The 24,742-nt window shown below is 41.4% G+C and overlaps 1 protein-coding gene across 1 annotated transcript; it reads left to right on the forward strand.

The window, feature by feature from the left end:
- Positions 1–20,008: 20,008 nt before the first annotated feature.
- Positions 20,009–22,187, forward strand: foxl2a (forkhead box L2a). Its single transcript, XM_020094851.2, has one exon. It carries the CDS (start codon positions 20,419–20,421, stop codon positions 21,337–21,339), a length of 921 nt encoding a protein of 306 aa, XP_019950410.2. The 5' UTR covers positions 20,009–20,418; the 3' UTR covers positions 21,340–22,187.
- Positions 22,188–24,742: the final 2,555 nt, after the last annotated feature.

The following is a 24,742-nucleotide window of genomic DNA, read 5'->3' on the forward strand; positions in this document are numbered from 1 at the left end:
CCAAACTGATTATGTGATGCACCTGTCAGCAAATGTGCACACCCGCAAGCATTCACACCAGCCCACACACACACACACACACACACTACACGGGAGCTGTTTATCCCAAAGAGGGTAGAGATGTAGGACCATGTAGGCCAATGTCAGTGTTAGGAGAAGCAAAATATTTTCATTGCAAGGGTATCTGTTCGTGTCAACAATCTGATAGGGTGCTCGGCAGAGATAGGCAGTTCCCATGAGGCCTGTGGCCTCGCCAGCCACGGGGAAGGGGGCGGAGGGGTTGGAGAGTATGGGTGTGGGAAGTATTCAGTGTGAGGCGAGGAGGGGGGGGGGGCTGGGATTGGTTGTACCCAGATATCAGGAACATGGTGAGTGTCAACACCTCCAGAGGGACAGATAGAGAGAGGTCAGGACGTGACAGACGAGTGATAGCCACTATGATACAGGTGAGACCGTAATGCAGATAATGTGGTAGCTGCTGTGCAACAACATCAATTTCATGGAATAATTTTCTGTGGAATTATCCACCGGCTCCTAACTTCCCTACAGAGACATACACTTTTGGTTTATTTGCTCAGCTCTTGAGATAGACCATTGAGAATTCTGCCATTGCCCCATATGACTTCTCTTTAGTAAAAAGATGCACCAACTAAACAGAGACAGCAACGATTATATCACAAGGCTTATAGATTTCATTACACAGTTGGGTCTCAAACCCCAGTGGCCAAATGCAGACCACAACCATAAGGGCTTCACTCAAAACAGCCTCAATCCTTTCTGCCATTGATTCCACAAGTTGTTGGAAACTTTTGTTCGACATTCTGCTCCATGTTGACATGATTGCATCACATTTCCACAGATTCCTGAGCTGCACATTCATGCTGTGAATCTTCCATTTTACCACATCCCATAGGTTTTTTATTGGATTTTAATGGACTCATCGTTGTGTCCCTGAAACCAATCTGAGACGACTTCTGCTTTCAAACATGTTGTGTTGTCATTTCGGACGTAGACATTAGAGGATGTTGAGCTGTGACCATAAAGAGATTGATCTGGTCAGCAGCAATATTCAGATAGACTGTGGCATTTAAAGCATGACTCCAAACCATCACATGTCTTGCATTCAGCAATATCTTACACATTCAGACTGTGCGCTCAGACTTTGAAATTGATTAAGATTATTTGAGTTTCCATTCTAAATCCATTTAGAAAAACGAATGGAACCAGATGAAGTTTGCAACTATCAGGTTGTTACAGGTATTTTGTAAATAATAAAAATGATAAATTGTGAGTTTATGTTTTTATTTTTCTGTAATTTTGATTATTATCACTAATAACTGATTTAGTAATTAATTCATTTCTGTGGAAAGCATGTCGTCAATGTTTCTTATTTTAAAGGTCCTCTGCAAATAAAAATACTTTTAGTTTTAATAACTTAAATATTCAGTATAATATTATGCTCCTGTGATGCATGTTCCCAAACAAGATTGTGTTCAACCAAATGCAGTCGAACTGAAAAACAATACAGCAAACGCTGTTGCAGGGTAGAAACACATCTGGGTATACAGGGGTTGAGGGAACATGGACTTGAGGACTCAATCGATAATTATTTTGAAAAAGTACAATAAAACTTACCTGGAGTTTTTTTCTGTTTTGTATTGAATAACCAACATAACATTATCTATTTTCCTGTTTTTATAAACATGTCCTTCTGAAGTGTTGTTTCCTTCTCCGCTGATATGCTTCTTGTGTTTTTCTGCCAAATCTCTAATTGTGTTTTGCTGTGTACTGCTATTTATTTATTGTTATTCTGTATCACTGTCCCATGATGTCCTTCACTGCTGCATGTTTTACTTCTTTCTAAAGTCTTCTGCAGTTCCACTCTTGTTATAGAAGCGATATCCCTGTTTATGTGCTCGCATGCAAAAATGTGTTGCTGTCTGCCGAGATGAAGGACAACATGAGTGCAACTGAGAAGACTGTGTGTGTTTGTATGTGTGTGTGTGTGTGTGTTTGTATGAATGAACTCTTCTCCATCCATCTAAGAGCTGTGGTGTTTTCATAACAGGCTGTACAGCCCCCGCCCAGTGTGTCAGGGAGAATAAACTCTCAAAACATTCAACAAACTTATCCCTTCATTCATTCACACATGAAGGCCAACACAATAATAATTGATTGGAATTGCAAATGTATCTTCTCTATCCTACTAAGTCTGAAATGCTTTCAAACACCCCATCGTGCTGTCATAATATTGGTGTTACATCTGTCATAACATGCAGCAGCGTATAATGCCGCTGGTGAAAAGCACAGATTACTGTGGCAATCATTCCTTCACCATATATGTGTCTGAAAAAACCAACAAACTCAAAAATAATCAATATTCAATGTACGTGTTTAATTCAATTAAGCACACTAAGTAGCCTACTGTGAGGTGTCAGCAATCACAGTCTTGAAATGAGGTTAGAGTTATACAAAGTCACACAATAAAGACATTAACAATTGTGCTAAATATAAATTTAAAAAATTTAGATTTGATAATAAAACAGCTGACACTTATTAATCTATAGCCACCAAAATATCCTACTAATTAAACTACCACCTCTTTAATGTCAGAGATTTGAAGCAATCATCATTTCACAGGACAGACAGTAGCAGCAGACCAAGGCTTTACACTTCAGGAACATTTGGAGAACAGTCAGTCCCTCTTTGACCTGATGTCTCACCACGGCCAGGCTGCCCGTCACGGGACATGCCGACAGGACCAGCGGTGGCCTTCACTGGTGGATGTTTAGCTTTAACACGGGAACAATAACATCTTGGGGAAATGTTTGGATTTTGACAATATTTTTCCAATAAATAACCAAAATGAGGACAAGGGGCCTAAATCTGTACTTTGATTTACTAGTTGCAACATGTGAGCTACATGATTAAGAACAACCGTTAGTATGTAATAGTAGAAAGGTTGTTGAAGTGAGCCCAGAAACGTTTTGCTCAACAGTGACAGCGACAGGACAGTTTGAAATACTAAGATTTCAGCTGCAGGAACGTATGGGACCTTTGCAGGAACTCGTGTGTTTCAATTGACCCCTAAAAAAGACGAAAATTCAAGAACCTTTAGGGTGCAGCACTGAACAAGCCTGGTTAGTTGAGTACTCCAGCATATTATCTCAGTTGGCCAACCTCTTCATGAGCTCATTAAATATGTTTCCTTCCTTTACAATTACCCCCAAACTAGGTTCCAGTCAGTGGTGACCACTGACATGTGCTCACATGTGCTCGTGTGTTGTCATTCAAGTGTCCATAAGCTCTGACATTCATATTCGAAATGCAGTTCTTCCTCCACATGAGAGGACGAGGAGGGTAACAGTGGACATTTAGGCTCAAAACATTGTGTACATTATGGCATTTTATGATGGGGGATTCTTTTTTTTTTTACGTTTGGCGAAGTGGTCACCCTTTACTTAAATTGGCTGCAAAGCTTTTTACCCCTGACTCCAAAAGTGTTTTGTGGACTCAAACACTTCACCCTCCCCTCCATCATGGTGGTGAGTAGTTAATGAGTGAATTTTCATTTTTGGGTGAACTATCTCTTTAACCCTAAATGACGTCAGACAAAGACAAAGTGTATAGAAAGTTTTAGAATATTTAGCAGGTATAGAGGAAGCTATCTTCCCCAGCAGCTGTTGAAAAGAGAAAAGAAAGAGTGAAGACTGTACCTACATTTGTGTCAGGGAGAATATGCAGCAGCAACTGAATCCTGCAACTGGATAGCGCCACAACACAGTACTTCAGGTGCTGTCTCCCAAAACGCTAATTCTAAATGTATGTGACATTGAACGGCTTTAATGAACCCAAATGGCCTACAGCAGCTGCAGAGGCGGGCTGTGTTTCACAAAAAGGTTTAGAGTGGGACTCATTTTTCTTCTGAAGGTTTTCAAAGTGGAATGAATGAGAGCGGAGGCAGACGTTCTGTGTCACTGAGGCTTTTGTGCACCCAAACAGTGAGTCGGACTTCTCTAACACCCAGCTTCCTTCCACAGAAACTCCTTGATAAGGCCTCAGTGCTCATGTCATAGTGTGCCTGCCTGTCTGTTATTGTAAGTGGACATGCTTCCATGAGTGCATGTGGACAATAGTGCATGTGTTATAAGAATATGTGTATTGATTTCGTTCTTCGTGGGTCTCGTTTTTCATATACGGTAATACATTTAGAACTAAGGGAGAGGTGAGAAAAGAGGAAATGGTTTATAAAAACATTTGAAAAATAAAAGTATGCCGGAGACTATCTGTGCATGGGTTAGTTTCACGTGGCCGCAACCTTTTTCTTTTTGGCTTCCTTTTCTTTTTTTTCATGATATTTTGAACTGCACCATGGAGGAGGGGGGGTGTATCAAGGGGAAGAAAAGAAAGAGACTGACAAAGAGGAAAAGAAAGAAAGGGTAAAGGAGAGGTTAGCTGGGAGGCAGACATAGGAAAGAGGAAGTTCATCCACCTGTGTCTGATTTACAGCAGTCGAATATAATCTCCCTGACCAGAGAGAGATACAGCTCTTTTTTAAGATCGATATGCTCAAACAGCACTACATAGGATGAGGCCTGTTCTTGATATCCGAAGACAGATATGAGACAAAGGAGGTAATAGTATTGCAATATGTGGAAAAGAAAGCATGTATGGCTTTGACATGTAGAGATCAAAGACGTGGGAATTCAGATGTTTGAGATTTGTTTTGTTTATTTAAAAGATAAAATCTATTGAGGGATAATGTACGAGAATTCATTTTTAACAGCAGTCACACAACATGCCAAAGGCCTATAAATTATAACAATGACAATATGAACTAGTTAAAGTCTAAAATAAACTAAGGAATTAGTCATTTAATGTGATTTGAAGAAAGAATTTTCACACAGGGAAATGCACAGTTCCTTTAAACTGAGGCTTCATGTAGAATGTGTTTAATACAGCAGAAACAGAACCTGCACACTCACAGCTTGCTCCTTTTTACGTTTCGACCCACATCAATAACACTATTACACATAAGTCCTTCTCGAGGGAAATGAGGATTGTGTTTCTTTATTCAGCACCTATCCCACTGGTAGACATGCACACACAACCGCCTATGATTGTTTAACCTAGAATTATTTAGTGCCCTCATCTCTCTTATTCTAAGGTTCAAAGATCTTATTGTCATCATAGTCAGGTACAAAGAAATAGGCTTCTCATTCCAAGATACATATACACACATATACAAATATATAAAAATCATCACTATATATGATTCTATATACAGAATATGATAGAATAACCTTATTTACAAATAGTGCAGTGACTGCAAGGGTCATGAAAACTTGCTCATCTCTTCTCAAATAAAATAAATGCTCTCTTAACAGTCGACACATGGGCACCACAAGCAAATGCACTGTTGAAACTTACCGAACGTAATTTTGAAAACATTAAAACATTAATCAATAATGAATGACCATAACTACAATACTGGAGTCTGCATTTGGCTGCATCTACCTCACTTTCATTCTCTTCTAAGTTACACTGAGAACTAGCATGGACGAGCACATACCTCTACCAAGTGCTACCAGGACCCTTAAAAACATTCAGTCACACCAAATATTACACACGCATTGAAATCAGTTCACTAATAATGACTGATTGTTTTAATAAAAGATCAAGTAATTATTCCCTAGAAAAGCCCTCACCAAAAAAGTGATATTTATTAAATGAGAAATGGAGAAAAATAAAATTAAAAAACGGTACAACAACTTATATAAATATCCAATATTAAAACTTTCTGCTAAACAAATGGAAACCCATTTTCCAGCTGGTCTCCTTCCTCCAGCAGCCATCTGCATTCACGGAAGAGCTAATCAACAATTAGCGATTAGCTATGTCGTGCCATCGTCGTAATCCCACCACAGTAACATTTCCTGGCGGCCCGGGGCTCCGCTGACTGACACCCTCCGGTTCTTTTACCGTTACAGATCCCACTCAAAGTATCTGATTAAGCAAATATGGCCACTTATTACGTCATCCGCACGCTCGTGGGCTGCTCTTCCCTCGCACTTTTCTCTAATCATGGGTGAAAGAGAGCTCGGCTCCTCAGAACAAAGGGCAGTGTTTGTTTTTTTGCAGGCTTTTTATTTCAGGCGTGTTCCTCCATGTGCGTGTGCTGTGGCCTTTGATGTACGGCACACCAACGCTCGCCTCCGCTGCCCCACTTACTGAATGAACCGGGCAGCGCCGGCAAAAGTGTGCCGCGAGGAGGGAAGAAGGTAGGAAGACAAAGGAGAGAAGTATTTTCTTTCCTTCTCAATCACTAGAAAAACCTTTCACAATTGAATGTCTAACATAGACGCCTTTCATTTAGCACGGCTCTGATCTGAGCTCCGTGTAATCAGCTGATGTGAGGATGAACTTTTCAACTTTAGCACACAGAGCGGGCCTGATGTGGGCCGTTGCTCAGTTTAGCTCCGACTTGTCAGACCTGAAATGACAATCTCTTTTTTTTGAAAACTACTCGGTGAAGTTTTGTTGAACCTGTTTGACCCAAGTTTCATGGTGTTTTTCTGAAAGCATTTTCTCTGTCAGTCTACAAATGCCGTGGCAAATTATGCTCGGACTTGATTGAAAGATAAAAGAGACGTCCCCATCACTACAAGCTCCAGACAAACAAACAGATGATGAAGAGACAGAAACCGATAAGGTGATGGGACAGGAGTCCATCCACACACACACATACACACACACACACACACACACCGTCTCCATCGTCTGCTGGGTATTACGCTTGAGTTCACGCAGAGAATGCCTGCATATATGTGTGTGTGTGTGTGTGTGTGTGTGTGTGTGTGTGTGTGTGTGTGTGTGTGCAGAGAAGGTGTGAAAAGTCTGACTTCCAATTCACCTCCCTCTGCATAGGGGTTAATTCTTCCGTTCCATCCGGCTTACTTGAGATTTAAGAAAAGGGGTCTGTATGGCAACAGATGCATAAATGTACCTCTGTGTGTGTGTGTGTGTGTGTGTGTGTGTGTGTGTGTGTGTGTGTGTGTGTGTCTTATTTAGGATCAAGTCATCGACCCTCAACCTGAAGTCTGTGTAGTTTAATCATTTTTGGGGGGAGGATCATTATTTCTCCTGCAGCTCATTGGGTCTCTCTGAGCAGGTGAGACCGGTTTTAAAACACACCTACACATAAAACAACAGGCTGTTATCAGTCAGTCAGTCAGACTTTCAGTAGAAGCCCTTTGTAAAGCTGTTTATTCTCTGCACAGAGCCACAAGGGGGCAATGTTTGTAGGTCAAATGTGTGAGACATTATAATGAGCTGTGTCCCATTTCACATTCTTATTCTAAGCACCTCCAGTGTTCACACTTGAAATGTGACCTAAAAAAAAAAGCTAGACATGTTGGTGTGCACTATTGTCCCACAAGGCACAGAAGAATTAGAGGAGTGGTGAGACAGTTCTGGGAAAATATAATATAATTTAAATAACTGTAAAAACTTGAATTTGAGAAATGTGAAAAAATACTACATTTTCATTTTCTGAAGTTAAACTAGAAATGTTTAACAAGGCCTATAATGATTTGCATCGTGTGCTGACTTCAAAGTCATGTAAACGGGAACTGCAAACTTCTCTGAAAATCTCCAAAACATCCACTTTTCATAAATTTGAATAGTCCTTCAGTTTTTGTAAAGAAAAATTCAAATTCTCAAAAGTTGGAGAGAAACTCCCTCTGAATAAACTTGTATAATCTGGTCACTCACATTAATTAGCATATAGACATGATTGAGTGTAATTATATATTTTACTTTTCCAGGGTAGAATATATTCAAAACCTATTTAGAATCAGTGAGTATTAAATGGCTGGTTTATGTTCTGTTGTATTTTCTGCTATATTCAGGGGAACGTAGAAACCGCTTCTTCACTCCAACATGTTCAAGTTTAATGAGACCCACAAAACTCACTCTATGAGGCATATGCTCAACAAACTACAACTTACCACATTTTGAAATCTGTCACATAAATTCACTCTGTTAGTTTCATCTTTACAGAAATAATCAGTAGAGGAAGTTAATCCACAAAAAATAATTTTGACAAAAATGATCTTACATTCCTGAGAGACTGGAGTTTCAGTAACGTGTCAGTTTGGTTTGTACCGTACCTGAAGCACCAGCGTGTAGCGCTCAAACACGCCAGACAGAGATGAAGACGGGGAGAAGGATAAAAAGGCAAATTCTGGTTTTATCAGCCTTTGTGGATATTTACAGTATCATGTCTCCATGTGCTCATTTGAGATGTTTTCCTGTTACATCTGATAAAGTCTCTCTTCTACCTGCAGTCTGACTTCATACGGCAAACTCCCTGTGTCCCCCCTTGCTGGTAGCCTGCTCTGGTAATACCATACATGCCCTGCAAAGGCTCATAATTGCCAACTGCTATTAGATGGCCAAACAGGATTATTTCTTCAAAAGAAACATTAGCTGCCTTTAGGAAGGTGTGTGAGGGATTGGGGCTTGCTCCTCAAGCTCTCCCCCCTAATCTGGCAGGAGACCCCCACAGTCGCACTCCTCCACCTGGCTCCCATTACTCCTCCAAAAATCCCTAATCCCTCCGTTTGTTTTCCCGGATAGAGACTAAAAAGAATGGAGGAGGAGGAAAGGGAAGGCAGGATTTGGGGTCATGGGTGATGGTGATAATAGTGATTTGACAGCTATTTGCCAGCTCTGATTATACATCTGCTTAATTTGTTTTAATCCAATTTTAATAAATTAATGTTTGTCATCATTTTTGAAACATTTGAAAAAAAAGAAATGGTTCTGTCTGTCTCTCTTTCTGTGTGTGTGTGTGTGTGTGTGTGTGCTCCTCAGCGGCCTCCGCTCTTTAATGAAAGTATTGTTTGTGTTTCTCCTGATTGGGAACACATTGGGCCTGGGTCGGGCCCTGCCGGGGCTGGGGTCCGGGGTCTGGGGCAGACCGGGGGTCCTGTTCTCCAGGGGTCTCTCCTCTGGTCCTTCCTCTACTCTCCTCAGAAGTCCCGTCTGCTCGGGGGGCCATGAGGGGCGGCGGGGTCACCCCTGAGAAGTGTCCCACCGCGGGATGACCCCGCGCTGCCTCTATCAGGGGGTAACCTTAGTCCCCTCCTAACAGAATACACACACACACACATACACACCCTTACAAGCCAGTCATCGAACAGCCACACAGGGTGATGAAATACACGTGTGCACACAAAAATCATATACCCAGCTATTGTTCTCTTTGTAGCAGCCTGTGGCACACATATACATTTACACCCCTTTGCTCACCCAGTCCCTGACAACACACACACACACACATTACCAACGACACCATCATGAGCCCAACTCTGCCTGTGTGGCTTCAGCTTTGTTGTCTTGACGACGGCCTGTGTTTAAGATCTCCACATCTGATAATGTTAACAGGATCAAATTCAAGCTGTACATGAGGCATAAGGACAGAGAGCAAGAGAGAAGACGAGATGGAGGAACGAGGCCACACTGATCAGAGCTAAGCAGTGGGACGGTAAATAATAAAGGATAGGAAGAGAAATAATGGAAAACTGAAGTTAGAGATGAAGAAAGAAACCACAGCCCCCCCCCAACCCCCCCCCCAGCCCGACCAACAAACACATGGACGGTATATTAGCTCATGGAGTTAACAGGCAGCAGCAGCCCTCTGACGTGAGCTCATGTGTTTGGACAGATCTGCTGAAGGTTTAAGACCAGTACCGAAGCCTTATCTGATTCAGAGATAAAGTCTCACACTAAGAATGAGAGGAAAACACACACACTCGCACACACAGACACACACACATTGAGGCAGCCAGTGTGAATGAATAGTCAGAGGGGAGCGGAGGAGAGAAACGTGGCCCATGTACAAAAAAGTCGAGAGAGACAGAGGAAGAGGAGGAGAGAGGCCGGCTCTGGATGGAGACTCAAAGAGCGTAAGTGGGTCCTGGGAGACTCCACAGAGCCGACACTGAGTGTGTGTGTGTGTGTGTGTGTGTGTGTGTGTGTGTGTGTGTGTGTGTGTGTGTGTGTGTGTGTGTGTGTGTGTGTGTGTGTGTGTGTGTGTGTGTGTGTGTGTGATGATGTCAGTGTGAATCACAAAAGTGTTGATGGATATGAGAACAAAAGTCATCGCAGTATGTGTGTGCACAAGAGTGTGTGAGTGTATGAAATCTAAAATCACCAGATTTTATGAATGAATGTGATATGAGAGTTCAGCACATGTATTACATGAATGAGTACGTGCAAATAGTTTTTATATATGAAGTGTTTTAAGAAGTAATATTTTAATTTGTGTTATAGTCTTTTATTAATGTAAAATAAATGAATCTGCTTCCTCTGCCTTTCAGTGTTTAAATGTGAGCTGACACATCTGCTTACATCACTGAGAGTATAATAAGAGTTTACAGAGATTGTACGTCAACCAACACTCCTGACTACATTTGTCACATTATTACCGCCTCAGTTCTCAGCTGCTCCGCACAGACACTTAAATTAACAGTTCAGTTTCATTCATTATTCACACGGACACTTCTACTTCTTTCAGTCTTTCCATTTCAACTTGCCATCTCAACTTCTTTCGTGTATTTCAGTTGCCACAGAAGTGTTTTCAGTTTTGAGTACGATTAGTTAAGACGCCAGCTCTGTTCAGTGTTTATATTAATCCTGTAACCTCCACTGCTCTCAGCACTTCTAATGCAACTGTTCATTTTCTTTCAATAATCACACAACTTTGACTGCGTTTGTTGTTTTTTCTTTGAAATTCTTTAATTGCATATTTTCACTGGCTCACATTTTCCTCAGACGTTTTCTTTTCTCTTTTACATGTGTCATATCGTATGTGTACACTGTTGTTTGCATTTTTACTTTATGTCTTTGGGCATTTTCCAGAGGTTGTTGTGGAAGAATATAACACAAAACCTCTCGTGTTTCGAGAAATTGAAACATTTTGTTTCGTTGTTTTGCCAAAATTGTTTACAACAATGATTTTGAAAAACACAAACAGTATAATACGAACGTCTGTCCCTGTTTCATTTGGCAGCTGCAGCTTCTCCTGGCGTTTCATCGTGAAGATGGTTTCTTGGATTGACACGTCATATAATTATAGTGGTTCATTATTTCAGTGGCCCAACCACTTGCACCGCTTCTTCGACATCTCAAGTCAATTGCATTTGACTTTATGCACATCTGCATGTTCCATTACATCTGCAGAAGCACACATTAGAATCAGATCTGAACGGCCCAGGCTTGCCAAGGCTTTGGTGCCCAGCGTGATGTTGCTTCCTGCAGGAAGAGGGAGAACAGAGGAGAAGCAAAACAGGACATCTTCAGATCTGTCAGGGGAGCAGCCCCGCTCTCCTCCTCTCTGCCCTCAGGGGGAAAAGCACCAAAGGAAGAACTCTCTCCCTCCTTTTATCCCCCCTTCTCTGACCTCGCCCTGCTCTGCCCTGGCTGGGACGTGTTCTCCCTTCGAATACTCCTCTTTTCCTCTGCGACTCTGAATCAGGCGCTGATGGAGGCCACCTTGTGTGATGTCTGATTCAGACAGCCACCACAGATAAACTGTAATCACACATCACATTGTAATACTTATTAGATTTAAAACAGGGGTCAATTAAAAGCAAGAATTGCATTCTATGCATTGATGAACGGCACTTTATTAAAATAAAATACATTTGACGGCATCACATTACATTGGCCTACTTACTATGTATGATGGAAATAATAAGTCAGCCTCGATTTAGTGATAGTGGTCACAATGACGGTAAATTGTATAATTAGTTTATTACATAAATTTGTATAAATGTATAAAACAACATATTTTTTAAGAATTTTAAAATAGTTTTTCTAAACTCTTTAATAAATGTGAGGATAATAAATTACTACACATTTGAAAGCAATTTTAGGAAAACCTCTTTTATCTACATTTCCATGATTTAATATTTTTGTAATATTTTCTCAAATTGCAATATTCTTAATGTTTTTTTATGACTTTTATGAACTAGAAAAATATTGTATTAACACACTGACCCATGTACAATGCACAACAGAAATATACTTTAAGACAAATATGGATTACAATAATAACTCTGGGCAGATCAATCAGCCAAACAATTCTTCATGACTGCTTATTTCTTACAATAGCAAGAAGTGGTCTGGTAACCTAAATTAAATGTTTTCATAAAACATAGTTTAAGACAATGAAATGAATTCCTGGAGCTGGCCCTGAATCATCTACCAAACTTTAATGGTTTCTTCCGAGGCCAAGGCCTCATCCCTCCAAGGTTTGATGGCAAACGATAGACTTAACATAATTCTGCTAAATAATAAAGCAACAAACAAACTACAGACAAAAGTGAAATCAAAACCTCCTTGGTAGATGTAAATAAAGGAAATCCAAACTATGATGGATCAATGTTCGTCTGACCCACATTTCACCTTTCATTTATTCGACTTGCATTTTTTCCACATTTTCCAGCAGTAATTAGGTGATTATGATTCGTCCACGTGGAGCCAGAGGGGCTTCTGCTGTGTTCCAGTTGGAAACAGTAACTCTAAACTCTCCCCTCATCCTCTGCTCCTGGCTCGGCTAGACCCACTCTAACTATCGTCAAGGTTACCACAGCCACTGTGCCTGCGTGTGTGTGTGTGTGTGTGTGTGTGTGTGTGCATCATTTTTTTCTAGAATATGAGTGATTTTGTCTCTTCGAGCGTGTGTGTTCCATTTCCTGGTTTTCCTGTTTGTTATTGAGGTCATGACGGAGGCAGGAGAGCTGGAATTGGGGAGGTTTGTGTGGTGTGCAGTGTGCAAGTCGATCCTGCACAGAATGACGCTGTGTTGGCCGAGCACAGTGTGTTTTAGTGGTGCGTGTGGTTTCGAGATTTCATTTTCAAACTACACTCACTGGGTCCGTTTGAAGTCAGCAGCGCTGGCTCCAAACATCATCTCTCAGTGTTCAAAGAAAAAAGGTGGCCAAAATAAAAATGAAAAACTTAGATTGGGTCACACTCCATTTTTGACCCTCACATGCCCCATTGTTTCATCTTGCTTGTGGTGATTTACTATAGCGAAAGTCAGAACCATATATGTTCTCGATGAACTCAACCTGAAATGATAAAATACTTTTTTTTTTTCATTGTTCCATCATGTCTGTTGCTTTCTGTCTCGTTTCAGGTCATATCCTAACACGTTTGCCCCCCTCTCTCTTTTAGGAGTCCGTGTACATGTTGCACCACATTATGCAAGGGAGCCATCTCTAACAGCGGCTTTTCCTCCACTAATCAAAAGTAGCACAGCGTGGACCCTGAGTTACATCTTAAGCATGGTTAGTAATCAAGAGATAGAGAGATAAAGAAGCAACACAAGAAGAACAGAGACGGCTGATGAGAGAGACAGAGCACAACAGGTAAAAAGACCTTGAAGGACAGCTGGTGCTCAGCCTGGCTTCTCGTTGTTCTTCTTTCCATGTGGTGATGAGATAACATCTCTTACCTTATTCACTGCAACCCACATGCACTCCGCTCTATTGTGCACAGGTAGACTGGCATGTTAGAGGAGGGAGGAATAACCTTGCCCAGTTGCCCTAACAACACTGTGGTTCAAAGGGAGGCTGAATGCTGGCTAAGAAAGCGAAACCAACACACACAAAGAGTGTTTCTTGAATTTTTGGGAAATGCTCTTCAAGCGGGGGCCTGAGTTGATATTTCTGGACGACTCTTAATCACTTTCATTGTGTAAGAAAAATAAAAATAAACCTAATGTGATGTGAAACTAGGAGTAAGTGCATGGAACAAGGTTTAAAAGTGGCTATTACAACACACTTGTCATAGAAAAGAGCCACATTGACAGCTAACACACCCACCATGTCTGATGTCATTCTTCACACAGACCACCAAAGCAGAGAGTACCACCCTTAGCACAGTACGAGCAGAACGTCTCTGCTGTTCTGCACCATTAACACACACTGTTCTCACATGCAGCTCAACTGTAAAGGTCACTCTATTCACCTCTGATTCCTCTCCATCTTTCAACTGCTGAATCCCCAGTCTATAAAGAGGAAGTGCGTGATGTGTACACACACACATACACACACATTCACACTCCCTTAAGCAACTTCCCGCAGCCAGACGCACACATGTAAGAGAAGGTGAGAGTGTGTGAGTGGTGAACAAGCCAATGTTTGAGTGTTCTCCTCCACCGTTCCATGTCAGGCCCACACTTTGATCTGTCTTCAGGGTGTCAGCTGGCAGCCATGTTTGTTTGCCCTGCGAGGTAGGCTACCTGTGTAATTACCTCTAACGAAGTGACTTGTTTTGATTTGGCCTGAAATCTAATCCCTGTCCCGGGATGAAGACGTGGAAATGGGTTTGAGGTTACTTGGGGATTGTGAAGTGTGACATTTTGGCTGTGGACTACAGCCGAGCTGTTTCAAGGGGTGAGAAGGTTCAGCCGGTGACTTTTGGGGAAGTTTATATTGTGAGGAGGAACATTTCACTTGTAGTGTCAGTTTGTTGAGCTTTGTATAATCACCAGTTTACCTTCTTTTCTTTTTTCCCCTCCCTTTTTCATTTGCCGTGCTCCCTTTGCTTGAAGGCACATACAGTGCACACGTTCGTCTGCTCCTGTGAATCATTTAAGCCCTGGCACCAGTACAATAACGAAAAAACCTCAAAGAGAATGTTGTTGGCAGGAGGCTGCAGCTCTTCACCTCTCAGTAAATGTTCGCGAGAACACAATGTGGCTGTCCTCTGCTCTGCCCTCCATTTTCACCACTCTCCTCACCTCCCTCTTTAAGTTGACTTGTGCTTTTCAGTCGTTCTGTAAACTACATTTATCTCATCTATATACTCTTCTTCTTTTTCTGAATTCGGCATCTCGACCTGGGGTTAACCAAATCTCTGTCGAGCTCTAATTTTCCCCAGTAATGTGTGTTTTTGTACTAAAAGCGGTGATAATATCTGCCAACGAAGTGAAATATTCAAGTTCTTTCACTGTTTGAGTTTGTCAGAAGTTACAATTTTCAAACACAGAAGAGATCCCCGTGAGAGTAATTGAACAACTGCAGAAACTGGATTGAGGGCGTTTTTGCTTTTCGATGGATTATGTCCATGTCACAGGACTTACTGTAGAAGGCCATAGAGCTTCCCATAGGCTTCCTGCAGCCGATAAGAAATGTAAACACGCCGGGCCACCAGAAACACACATCACCCTCCACAGTTCAGTTAATGAAAGAGTGATGTATGAGGGTAGATTTGGGGTTGATGTGCACTCTCACTCAATGATCTGAGTGTGTGCAGGAGAGGCGATGGACTGTACAAGTGTACAAATGTCCCTCATACGCCGCCCGCTGAGCATATACCCCTGAATAACACTATTTTCCTCTTGTGGCAGCACATGCATGTAAACACAACACCTCAAAAGTGAGACCATGTGTGCATATGTGTTTGCATCTGTGTGTACCCCGCCTCCCCATCCTCATCCCTGTGCGAACCTTAATCCATGCGGGTGCAGGGATGTAAAGAGGATGAAGGGGGGGGGATCTGGTGGTCAGTGTTTATTTGCTCTATCTCTCTCTCTTCTTTCGGAGAGGAACAAGAGCCAAGTTGGAGACGCTGCATGAGGGCTGAGGGTAAATCCTCCTTCTTCCTCCTCTTCACCCATTCCCTCCATAACCCTCCACCCTCCCCTCATCTCACATCTCTGCCCCGCACCTCATAAGGATTCCATTGAGGAGAGGGAACGTCTTGTTGGTGTTTAATCGTGCAGGCAAGACGGATGCAAATGAACCAGAGCGCGACCCAGTAAGATCAAACTGGGACGACCAGTAAAAGATGTCCAGACCACATGGGCCCTACTCTAGATAAAATACCTCTTGATGGTTTTAACTGACACATTAAGTCTCATGTCTATATTTATGGTTGCCATATAGACAATAAGAGCATCAGATTATAAATGTCTGAAGTAGAGTGTGTAACTCTACAGGTATTTCAAACCATTCACAAATGTGCTCATTTTGTCGTTCAACTTCATTCAGTTTCACGATAAGTTTAATTTCACATCAAGAGAGTTCAACTTCATTTTCCACAATAATGAATTAGAAAACCTTCATGTAGGTGGAACTTCTTCCCATCTATAACATTTTATATTCTGTGTTATCTTTAGTGGTTCTTTGCAAACACAAACCAGCAAAGCTGAAAAGCTCATCAGGCAAAGAAGACATGAAAGCAACAGAAACATTTAACAATAAAAAACTACAATGATCTTTAATAATAATTGTAGTTAAATAAAACTACTAAGATACTAGTGATATTGGCTCTTAACTACTACCAATACAGTGATATATCTATTATTATTTCAATTATATCATTATCAATATTATTATTGATAAATAATAGTGCTTGTTTATAGAGTGCTAGTGTAGTTGTGACAATTATATTCCACATATAAAAACCTTTTGACGTAAAAATGATCAATAATGAATAATAGTAATAAGTAAAAAATGATTTTCCCTCTGCCTGGTCCTTTGTGGTGAGATGCTGACTGAGGCCCGGGTGGTGGTTCTCCGGTCCCGGACTGACCCGGTGGATCCGTCCGCTGCATTCCACCCGCACGCGCTATCATAAACATCCTAGTCCCGGACCCCGCGAGGGCAGGAAGTGCGCGAGGACAGGAATTCCACTCTTTCAAATTACATTAGGAGCCGTTACAATGATGGTCTCGAGTTTATTATAGGCCCACGGCACGCACACCACGCGTTGAAAATACACTAGTGGGCCTGTTTGTCAAATCAAAGATACAGAATCAAGGCTTTGATATTAATATGTATTTATGTATGATTATAAGTCTGTCCTAGAAGAACTATAACTGTTGTTACAACATTTTTATTTTCTCATCGCAGTCTTCACAATCATGTTCTTAATGAAAGTTTGGATGATTTGCCTCATTGGGGCAACAACTTTACAAATCTAATATCACTATCACACATACCAGGCCTGTGACTCGTGAACTTTAGGCGACATGTCACATGCAAATTAATTTCCTGATAGCGCGTGTTTCAATAGCTGTGTGTCAGAGTGTGTGGGGAGACTTGTCTTTATCTTTTTTTATGAGTTGTATGTTTTATTTATTCGAGAGGGATCAAGCGATAACTTGAGAAAGACTTTTGGAGGATGTGTATTTATCTAAGAGGAAAACACGGACACTTCTCCGCCTGTGATAGTAACCGGAGTGTCTCGCTCTTCTCCTGCAAGCATTCGAGATCCTCTTTATCATTAACAATTCGTTTTGACAGCGCACACCACGGTGAGTAGCCCCTCTTAAAATTCAATCAAAGTCTAATGAACAGAAAATCAAACGGAATCATGCGCTCCGAATAATCTCCTTTCTTTTCACCCTGACATCTGGGCTGTGGTTATGTGGTAGTGTGTGTGTGCGTGTGTGTGTGTGTGTGTGTGTGTGTGTGTGTTTGTTTTTTAATGTTCATCAAAGGCAAAAAAAAAAAAAGTGTCAATGCGGATTTGTTCATGGTGAAAATAAATAACAAATAACAATAAAGATAAATACTAAATAAATAAATAAAGAGGAAATTGCCTCAATTGTGTCAGAATTAACTTTAAACCCAAAAGAGCATGGGCCCATATTACACTGAGCAATTTGTATGTATAGGTTGCACTGTCGCCATTTGTTCATTGTATTATAATTATTATTATTCATTATCTCTGTTTTATTGGTGGGTTCGTGTATTTGTTTGTGTATCGCTGATCAGAGGAAAACAGACTAGATCACGAACATTCCTGAGCGATTCAGTGAAGCCTGTGAACCTGCTCAGGTTTCAGCGCCATGTTTTCTTTACGGATTGTTGACGAGCTAGTTTACTGCTTTGTTGTGACGTGGAGGCGCGTGACTGCAGCTGCGGCTCCGGCCCGGTTACAGGTAAAACAGGAAGTAAATAATAACAATACTCGTAAAACAGACCTGAGAGCAGCAGCTTTGCCTGGAGACAGTGAGCGAGGATAACCCTTTTGCAATACAGAGAAAACTTAATTGTGCTGGTGAAAGTTTGTTCAGGAAATAGGCTAAGTGCAAAGCTAATTAGCATTTTTATGATGAAAGTTTTTTTTTTTAACACAACTGCTAATAGGAAAGTTGTAGTCACTTTAAAAAATGGCATGCTTTGGAATAACCTCACATGAAAATCCATATTTACATTTGCACTTCAAGAATATTTCTGTTGACATTTTAGCTTTTAACAACATCGCTAAACAGCTAAAACGTTATTTAGCTAGTGCCATGTTTTTAAAGTGATGTACAGGAGTCTTTTGCAGGGGTCTTTGCAAGAAATTTAAAAATGGCATCATTACCAGCTTTTACATGATGTTTAAATGAACCTATATACCACTGTAGCTTATAGGCAATACTTCGATTTTCTTTTTTAAATTTTCACATAATTTGAGTGGCTTTTATTTTTCATGTGTCCAATTATTATATTTATTTTTTAACCCAAAATGAGTTTTGCTCACTTTGACAGGCCTTTCCTCAAATGTTTGTTGAGTGACACCTCTGCTTGATTCCAGAGAAGAGGAGAAGACCACAGACTTTCTCTGGAACAATAAAGGAAGACTGAGCAACTCCTGAAATCATGAGGTAAAACCAAACACATAGCGTTTCAATAGGACAAAGATACCTATTCTGTGGTTCTTATTTTATTTTTGACAAACCACTGCTCTATATCTCTGATGATTCACGTCAATGGGCAGTATAGAGAAAACCAAGATTAATATCTACATAACAAGAAATTATGTTTAGTGAACTGAAATCTTATTTGTAGTTACATTTGTCACCAATACACAAAAAATAATGCAATCAATATATATTTGTATTATTTTTATATCTTTGGTCCAAAGCAGTTTTAAATAATTCTACTTATCTGCAGACTGATAACTGTGTTGTCTGATAGTGGAATTAATTAACACGGTGAATGATGTAATGTTTCAACCTTAAGCCAAATACTTGCAGAGCAGTGGCATAATGGCGTTGTTGAGATTATGTGGAAATGTTCCTCGTCTTAAACATGTGAACGGGACATTGGAACAAGGAACAACAGTGCGCCGTGACGCTTGAAACTGCGAGTCTGTGGTAATTGCACGTTGAGAGATGGTTGGCTCTCGGCGCGGTTCAGCTGCTGCAGCGGCCATGGCTGCAGACTGCAGGCTGCAGGGTGATGACACACATGCCAATGCTGCTCCACCTGCACAGACTCCCAGAGCACGGAAATACACTCCCAGAGAAAGAAAGCCGAGGGGAGCCGCATGGGTGGCCGGAGAAATGTACACCACTCCGTGCACTTCCCTCTCAATGTGAGCTAATTAAGCCGCACTGTCCATCCAGACTTTCTTATGAGAGCTGTGGACATGCAGCCGTTTGCAAATGTGCGCGTCTTTGCACTGAGGTTAGGATGTGAGAGCCTCCATCTGGCACAGCAGAGTGAGATTTATTCATTTGGCTGCAGCTTGGTTTTATTGGAACAATTGTTTGTCCAGGCTGGAAAACATGTTACATCTTAAACGTGTTATATTACTATGCCTATAATTATTATCATTCTTGAATTATTGAAAAATGCACATTTTTTCAGCCATTTCTTTCTCTCGCTCTTTATTTCTTTCATCCTTTCTTTCGTTCTTCCTTTCTTTATACATTTCTCTCTTTCTTTCTTTCTTACATCCTTTCTTTCGTTCTTTCTCTCTTATCCAAAAATAACATAACGTAAGAAAATGTTTGATCCGTTAATCAAAAGTCTGTAATAAGTATAACACACAACATAAAGACATGTATGTGTAACCAATTGGTTATTTTTATGGCACATTCATGTAGTTTTTCCATTATTGTCTCTAAATGCAAATAGATGTTTACAGTTTATTCTATTTTGACCCTGCTCTGATAAAGACGCTTTTGAGGGGAAGCTGATTACTTTTTCATACAACTGTAACGACCGGAGGCGGATCTCGGATACGCACAAATCACTGAGCACTACGTCGCTCCACGGAGAGCATTGGGGCAGAGGCAGCCTGTCAGTGGATCTGAGAGAAGAGGAAAGGGCTGGGCTTACTCACTCACTAACCACAACTTGGGTCTCGACTGCATCAGAAACCAGTTAAGAAAAATCCTCGTTAAGGGGAGGAGTGGGCCTGGTGCATGACACTGAGCTGCAAAATAAAGATTTCTCTGCGCGCTCCGTGGAAGACAACCTTCAGTCCTCGCTGCGCCCTGAGCTCCTCCAGCAGCAGCAGCAGCAGCAGCATCTTCACTCATCGAGGTTGCAAAGCGCCATTTAAAGTTGTGTTTGTCGGCATCAGGACCGGACTTGTTTTGTTTTGGTGCGCGCAATGATGGCCACTTACCAAAACTCAGAGGATGACGCAATGGCCTTGATGATCCACGACACCAACGCCAGCAAGGAGAAAGAGCGGCCCAAAGAGGAGCCGGTCCAGGAGAAAGTGTCGGAGAAGCCGGACCCGTCCCAGAAACCACCGTACTCCTACGTCGCGCTAATCGCCATGGCCATCCGGGAGAGCTCCGAGAAGCGCCTGACTCTGTCCGGTATTTACCAGTATATCATCAGCAAGTTCCCCTTCTATGAGAAAAATAAGAAAGGTTGGCAGAACAGTATCAGACACAACCTCAGTCTCAACGAATGCTTCATCAAGGTTCCGCGGGAGGGCGGCGGAGAGAGGAAGGGGAATTACTGGACTCTCGACCCGGCCTGTGAGGACATGTTCGAGAAGGGGAACTACAGGAGACGCCGCAGAATGAAGCGGCCGTTCAGACCTCCGCCGACTCACTTCCAGCCGGGGAAGTCGTTGTTCGGAGGGGACGGCTACGGTTACCTGTCCCCGCCCAAGTACCTGCAGTCTAGCTTCATGAACAACTCATGGTCGCTCGGCCAGCCACCGACCCCGATGTCCTACACGTCCTGTCAGATGGCCAGTGGCAACGTGAGTCCCGTGAACGTCAAGGGACTGTCACCCCCTTCCTCTTATAACCCTTACTCCCGGGTGCAGAGCATGGCGCTGCCCAGCATGGTGAACTCTTACAACGGCATGGGTCACCATCACCACCCCGCGCATCCCCACCATGCGCAGCAGCTGAGCCCGGCCACCGCAGCGCCGCCCCCGGTCTCCTCCAGCAACGGAGCGGGCCTTCAGTTCGCATGCTCCCGCCAGCCCGCGGAGCTGTCCATGATGCACTGCTCTTACTGGGAACACGAGACCAAACACTCGGCGTTACACACGAGGATTGATATTTAAAGTTTACCACAAAAAAAAACGGTCTGCGTAACAACGAGGACACTAAGAGTGAGAGGTGATTTCCTGTGATTTCAAAACAGAACCGAGAGTATTTTTTTTTTGAAGAGACCATTCTGACGAGCTGTTCGGGTCCAGCTGACATTGACGATGAGGAGGTATGCGAAACTTTTATCAGATGGAAACGGGAGGTAAAGAAGTCACCAGGACACAGGTAGCACAGCCTCTGGGAGCCATTTGGTGCGCCTGTTTTACACTTGGACTGATGGTCATAACTTGTAGTCTAAATTGTGCCTGTGAAAAACTTTGACGGGGATATAGACATTGCTGACACTGGCTCAGCTGTGAGTCAAGCCTGTGCGTAATGATTTCCCTCAGCCTTACGCACGGCTTATCCAAACTATTGCCAAATGAAACTTGAAAACAAGGTGCCCCAATTAAGTCAGTGCTTTAGCATGTGATTGAATCAGAGCTGTTTGGCCTTCCAACTAACACGCACCGAGCGAGGTGAGGCCTATACGTGGTGAAACTTCACCTCCTGTCATGGCTGTGAATCTTGTTTAGTATTAAAAAAAAGCGAAAGTGTTGGTAGAGATCCACCAGACTGCCCAAAATACAATTAGGGTTTTCCTTATTTCTTGATCCCACATGTATGTATGATATGATTTCCAATATGACGCCAGCCAGTGCCAGGGTTTGATAATCTTTCTAATTATTATAATTTTTTTATAAACGTGATTAGCTCTATTTTTGTCTCCTTCATGTTGGGGCCATGTTTCATTTTAATAGCACTTTTCCCTCTTTTCTAGATTTGTGAATTTCTTAATAAACTTGTATTTCTTAAAGTAAAACAGTGGTCATGAACTAATCTGTTTTATGCTGTAGGGGCTGTGATAACCACTGTTGCCACTGTTTACAAACAGCAATCGGCTGAAAAAAAAGCGTGAAGGTAACGCAGGATAAAAACACTATTTTAATTTATTAACATACAGTTAAGTTAGTTTGTCCAGTTTGTTCAGAGGGATCTTATCATCTGAAACCATTGTGCATGGGTAGCTGAGGTTTGGCTCTGCTGTTACTCCACTGTTAACTTCGTAAAATGTCTGATATTCAGACCCACTGACTGCTGGAACATTAACATACAATATTTTTTAGGTTGCTCGTTATTTATCTTAATTTATTTGAATTAATTAAAGGCCAACTGTTGCGATAATATATACGTAAAAATGACGCTTCCACACGTGCAGTAATAAAAAAATATTCTATAGTACTACTACTAATAATAATAATTATAACAATTATAACAATTTGTCAATATGTGTCTCAGCACAGGGACTGATATATGTTGGACTAAAGTCTATTTAATATATTATGAGCTTTGTCTTGTGGCTGGTGCTGCTCTTATCAAAAATCACATTTTGCATCATTCATATTCCCTTGAATGTTGCCTATTTTATTAGAATCATATTCAGTAAAATTTGTATATAATATAATTCATAAAGCAGCTCGTGTCAGTAGACAATAACAAAGCATAGAGACTGGGAGAAAGTTGTGTCATTCTTGTAACGAACACATAAAAGAAAGAAACCTTTTTTTTGATCCTCTGAAAAGTTTTCCTTTTTCAATATAATGTGACCTCTATGTGATAATTAATATGAACGTCAATTTCAATTCCCACTCTGATAGTAGCCTAACAGCAGCAGAGACAACACGGTATAATAATAATTTCAATAGCCTATATTATAACAATGAAAACAACAACAATAAGCATAATAATAACACGGAATTTGAGTGTTTTTGTCTTTTCCCCTCTACTCGTGGATGTTACCTGTGAGCGCTGCCAACAAGACAGGAAGACAACAGTGTTAATGCAGTTAACTCGTGGACTAAATCACAGGCCACAGAATCATGTAGGAAATAAGGCCAACAAAGACAGGACGTGTTACCAAAATATCGACAGAGCAAAGTCTCACAAGACTGAAGCTGCGCTATAAGTGGCATCCGACGGGAAGATGAATCCATTCATACATTGATTCAGCCATTCACTCCACGCTGCCTGTGCTATCAGAAAGAACCATGTTGAAGTATTGATGACAGGGGATCGTCTCTGCAGGATTAAAGTTTATAACTCCAGCTCCTCCTTCTCAGTAGTGTAACAGCCACACTGGTGAATTACGTCGACGCTTTCCTGCATGTGAGCCTCAGAGGAGCATCTCAGACACACACTAAAGAGACACGTTGGCGACTGATCCCAGCTCCCCCATCACTATCAATATGATCCCAGCGGATCGATATATTGGTGCCATCTGGTTTTGACTGTGTCACTGCGTAAAATGTGTTGTTTTGACAACTCATAACAGCTACACACAGAAACTTTATTTTAAAAAGCTGTTCATTGACCGAATATTGCTTTTTGACATCGAATAGGTCATTCTAAATACGATCGTGGAGCCACCCTTCCAGCATTAGGCGCACTTGGCTCATGAGTGACTCACTAACGCCCGGAGATGTATTCACTCATCCACCTTGATCCACCCTCTGCTCCACTGTCAAACACACACTCATCTGTGATATCAAAAGAAAAACACACCACAGACACACTTTAGATGTGTTTTGTGCTGCACAGGAAACCAATGACCCAACAAAACAAAACTCCGTAATAACTTCTGCAATGGTAGAGTTATGTTAATGACGTTAGCAGGAGATTTTTCTGAAGTTTACTGCTGTCATCGTAAGACATGACTGTGGTTTCATCCATTGGTGAGAGGATGTTTGGATTGGTGAAGGGATGTTCAAATATAAAAAATATAATTTAGAAGGTTTCTCGATTTCTGTCAGTTAGAGAAAGAGAAAAAACTCATATTTATTGTAAAGAAATTAGAAACTCACATGAACTTAAACACATAAATAATAGTGCATGAATTAACCGTACTTTTTATGATGAAATATCATTGTCCCACTTTTATGAAAGCAAAAAAAATAAATATTAAAAGTAGTTTAATGGATAAAATTTAATAATACTTGCAGGCCTACATTTTTCATTTGATGAAGTCCACATAATGCAATTTCATTTCCTGTGGTCAGACTGAGGCGCATGAAAGGATATTCATTTTAACCATTAAATAGAAGATGCATTGCAGGGACGATTAGGGAGAGAATGTTTTCGCTCCATCATTTGAAGACAAATTCAGCATGAAACCATAACCACGCTGCCAACACGGAAAGTCCGGGTACTTCAGCTTATTCATCTCAGTGAAATTAAAGAGGCTCCTTCAGCAACCAACGAACTATGAGCACAAACCAGATCTGGTCCGTGGTTTTTTGCAGAATAAAAGTAATAAACAGAAACACAAGAGGGAAAACGCCACCAGCTCCGGGACTGATCCACAGACAGCCGAGGTCCCAG

Source organism: Paralichthys olivaceus, chromosome 11, assembly GCF_024713975.1.
Source record: "Paralichthys olivaceus isolate ysfri-2021 chromosome 11, ASM2471397v2, whole genome shotgun sequence".
Classification (NCBI taxonomy): Eukaryota; Metazoa; Chordata; class Actinopteri; order Pleuronectiformes; family Paralichthyidae; genus Paralichthys; species Paralichthys olivaceus.